Genomic DNA, 3,322 nt, shown 5'->3' on the forward strand with positions numbered 1-3,322 from the left:
CTACCTGGCAGGGGCATTTATCAGCAATTACAGACATGTTTGATGCTTTTCCACACTGCAAGTGCTCAGGTGGCCCATACCATTCTAAAATTAATTTTCCACTGCAGAGGGCACTTGATTGCCAAGTGAGAATCTGCACCTCACTGTAGATTTGCAAACACAAAAGTCACTTTGAAACCTTCTAGTACAGCAGGCAGTTTGGTCTGCTTTGGTAGTGTAACACTGCTCTGTTCAATAAGGGTTTCAGTTCTGTTTGTTCCCCAACTAACATTTATAACAGTTACTTCAACCCTGCGAGGCTCTACACTTCATCCACTCTTATAACAACTCAGACATTTAAAACCTCATCAGCTCAAGATATCATAACTCAGATTTTCAAACTAGAAAGTCTCTGAATGTTTTATTTACGCATCCAGAAAGCCAACAAGACCAAACCTACACTCACCTGTACCAGAACAGTATCTATAGCTGTCTGCACCTCCAAGATGAGGCTGTAGCTGGCATCATCCTTATTTAATGTAAACTTGTCATTCACACTAAATGCAGGTACTGAGGAAACAGCCGTACTGGACTGAGAAGACTGCTGGTATTTTTCCCGTTCCTGCAGTACTTTCATCTGTAAGTGTTCCAATTCATTCCTAGAAAAGGCAAACCACATATGATGTCTTAAAGAAACAACTATAAAAGCTACCCTAGAAATGAAGTGGATTAAGCTTTCCAGGCAGTTATGTTTATCTTCTGTTCACAGTTTTCCAACCAGAAGTGACTGGTGACTCCCCTTCCACATATAAACTACATCACAGAAAATGTAGATTCTACTGTACCTTGCCAAAAAAGATTTCTGCAAGTCACAGGAAAGGGCAACATTTTTCCTTCAGAGAACAATGCATTTTGAACTATATGCTAATGACTGTTTGCTCCCATCACTTGAAGCTCTAAGCAGCACAGAAGAAGAGAATCTCACCTCACTGATACTGAGCAAGAGGGCATTAAGACATCATCAGGTGAAGCCAAGATAGAAGATTATGAAATGAGGCTGCTATTCATTTGTACTTTGAAAAGGCTTGATACTACTTCTAGACACATTAACAGTACAGAAAATCCAGTGAGATAGGAAGGAAAGATGACATTTGAGCTTTTAACATTTAAATTCTTCCATTTATATTTCTTTCTTGTGCAATTACCTTAAGGATGAAATCTTGCTCTGCATTTCTTGACTTAATTTTAGTTCTTCACCTGATCCACCTTCTTTATGGACAGGTTCTGTAGTCAGTCCTGTCAGCCAGCCTAAACCAATATATGAAGTTTATATTCCTTATAAGCTATAAAGAAAAATCTACACACAACTTTTGTATGTGTGGATCCAGTTGCTGGGTAGAGAGACGCAAGACACTAAATGAATCCATTCTTCAGAGGATTAATCTATACACTGAGTATGATTATTTTATGGGTTTCATTCCTCACTCACAGACTGGAAAATATTCTTTATTCTTTTTCATGAAGGACTCTGAGCAATAAATCCCTCTGCAGTAGTTCTTAACTGAGCACTCGATTTTTTTCCCACCTCTCATTCATTTGCAGGACTATAGTTCAAAACAAACCTAAGCCATGCAGTCTCTTAACAGCAAACTGTATGTTGCACAGGGCTTTGAAACTGAATGATGCTGGTGGAAATGAATTAAAAAAACAGCATATTTTTGTTTACTTAATTACAGTTAAAAAGTTACAAAAGCACATACTGATTACGTCCCAACACTTCAGGTATGATACACAGACTTTAATAGGTGTTAATAGCTCCTGTTACCTCATCTAATGCAAGCAGAAAGTAAAACAGCATCATTATACCGTGCACCATAAAAGCTGGTGTGTCCACCACCTTCCTGTAGCCACACTCCTTGGACATTTAATTCAAGTACCAAGAAAGCCCAGTAATGGAGCAGGAACTTTAAAAGAAATCCACCACAGTCCTGTGTGGCCTGGCTTCAAATGGAACTTTCACTGCTCTAAGCATTACGTCTCCTGATCTGCCAAAACAGGTCTACTGCACACTCTACCAGAGATCCCCTTTGAAAATCCAGAGGTGAAAGTAGGCTTCCACTTTTTTCCTTCTTCTAGGATTCATGGATCTTTACAACATTCCCACAAAAAGAAGCCACAAAGGACTTTGGCCACAGTATTGCTGCAGTCTGTCCTACCTAAATGATTCATATGAGGTGAGGTGTAAGAGTGTTCTCATCACCCAAAGACTAGAAGAGGTACCTGAACACCATTACTTCTCAATAGCTGACCAAGAATTGTATCTTGCCGAAATACATGATTTTGTATACAAGAGATTCCAGCAGGCTAGTTTTTTAGCACTGAAGGTAGCTGAAGACAGAAAATTAACAATATTTTAGCTGTTGTAACACATGAAGCATGTTCATCATGGCTTCTGTGACAGACACTCCAACAGCTCACAGAGCAGGGGGCAAGGCTTTAGTTTATACTAAAACCAAAATCAACCCCATTTAAAGCCCTGTGAAGCTGAAAAGGAAGGAAATTACATAAAAGACAAGAACACACACATACAAAAATCACGGAATCATTTTGGTTGGAAGAGATATGCACATCTATCAATATTCTTTATGTTTTTTAAAATATCATAAACAACTTCTTTGGACATATTTATTACTTCTTCTCAGTTAGGCAGCAGGCTATACCCAAATAACCAGCTGCTGTGTTATGCAGCAGAATGCATTATGAACATCTTAAAATACAAAACCATAGTTTAATTGTAGGAAATATTTTTTTTCAAAGTGTAAATATTAAATTAGATTTGATCTTTTCAACAAAATTTTATCATGGTTCCAATCAGAACAATAATTTCCAGAGATGTGAGCTGTACTAACAACACAGCTTGCTTCATTTTTATCATGTCACCATACGTGGGTTGGGTAAATGATATGAAGCTTACCTGAGTATGTGGATGCTAAAATTTCATCATACCCATCTTTTCCAACACAGCCCCCCTGGATGGATCCAATGCTCTCTGATAAAGCCTTCAAATAAACACATTCAAGCAGAGGGAAACATCACCGTGCTCATTCGAGAAGTCTGGGGGGGCTTTGGAGGGGGAGGTTAAGTGTTACACTTCTCTTTTTACCTGCATCACAAAATACCTACAGAGGCACCCAATATCTAGACCTACAAAAGAGGAAGCTGCTGATGATCACAGCCAAACTGGGCTGTTCTAACAAACGCACTCCCATCCTGCTCTGCACAACACAGACATTATAAAAGCAGCCTAAAGCAGAATGCTGATGGACATATTTTTCCAGCAGGA

At 38.9% G+C, this 3,322-nt stretch overlaps 1 protein-coding gene across 1 annotated transcript in view; it reads right to left on the reverse strand.

Annotated features, from left to right (window-relative positions):
• BBS7 (Bardet-Biedl syndrome 7) overlaps window positions 1–3,322 on the reverse strand; it is a gene marked incomplete at its 5' end in the record, with an annotated part of 19,552 nt that overhangs the window by 10,150 nt on the left and 6,080 nt on the right. Inside the window, 3 exons of the mRNA XM_008942451.1 lie at window positions 446–638; window positions 1,185–1,287; window positions 2,954–3,038. Of these exons, the coding sequence (XP_008940699.1) occupies window positions 446–638; window positions 1,185–1,287; window positions 2,954–3,038 (381 nt within the window). The remainder of the gene's footprint in view (window positions 1–445; window positions 639–1,184; window positions 1,288–2,953; window positions 3,039–3,322) is intronic.

Source organism: Merops nubicus, unplaced genomic scaffold (genome assembly GCF_000691845.1).
Source record: "Merops nubicus isolate BGI_N331 unplaced genomic scaffold, ASM69184v1 scaffold44436, whole genome shotgun sequence".
Taxonomy (NCBI): Eukaryota; Metazoa; Chordata; class Aves; order Coraciiformes; family Meropidae; genus Merops; species Merops nubicus.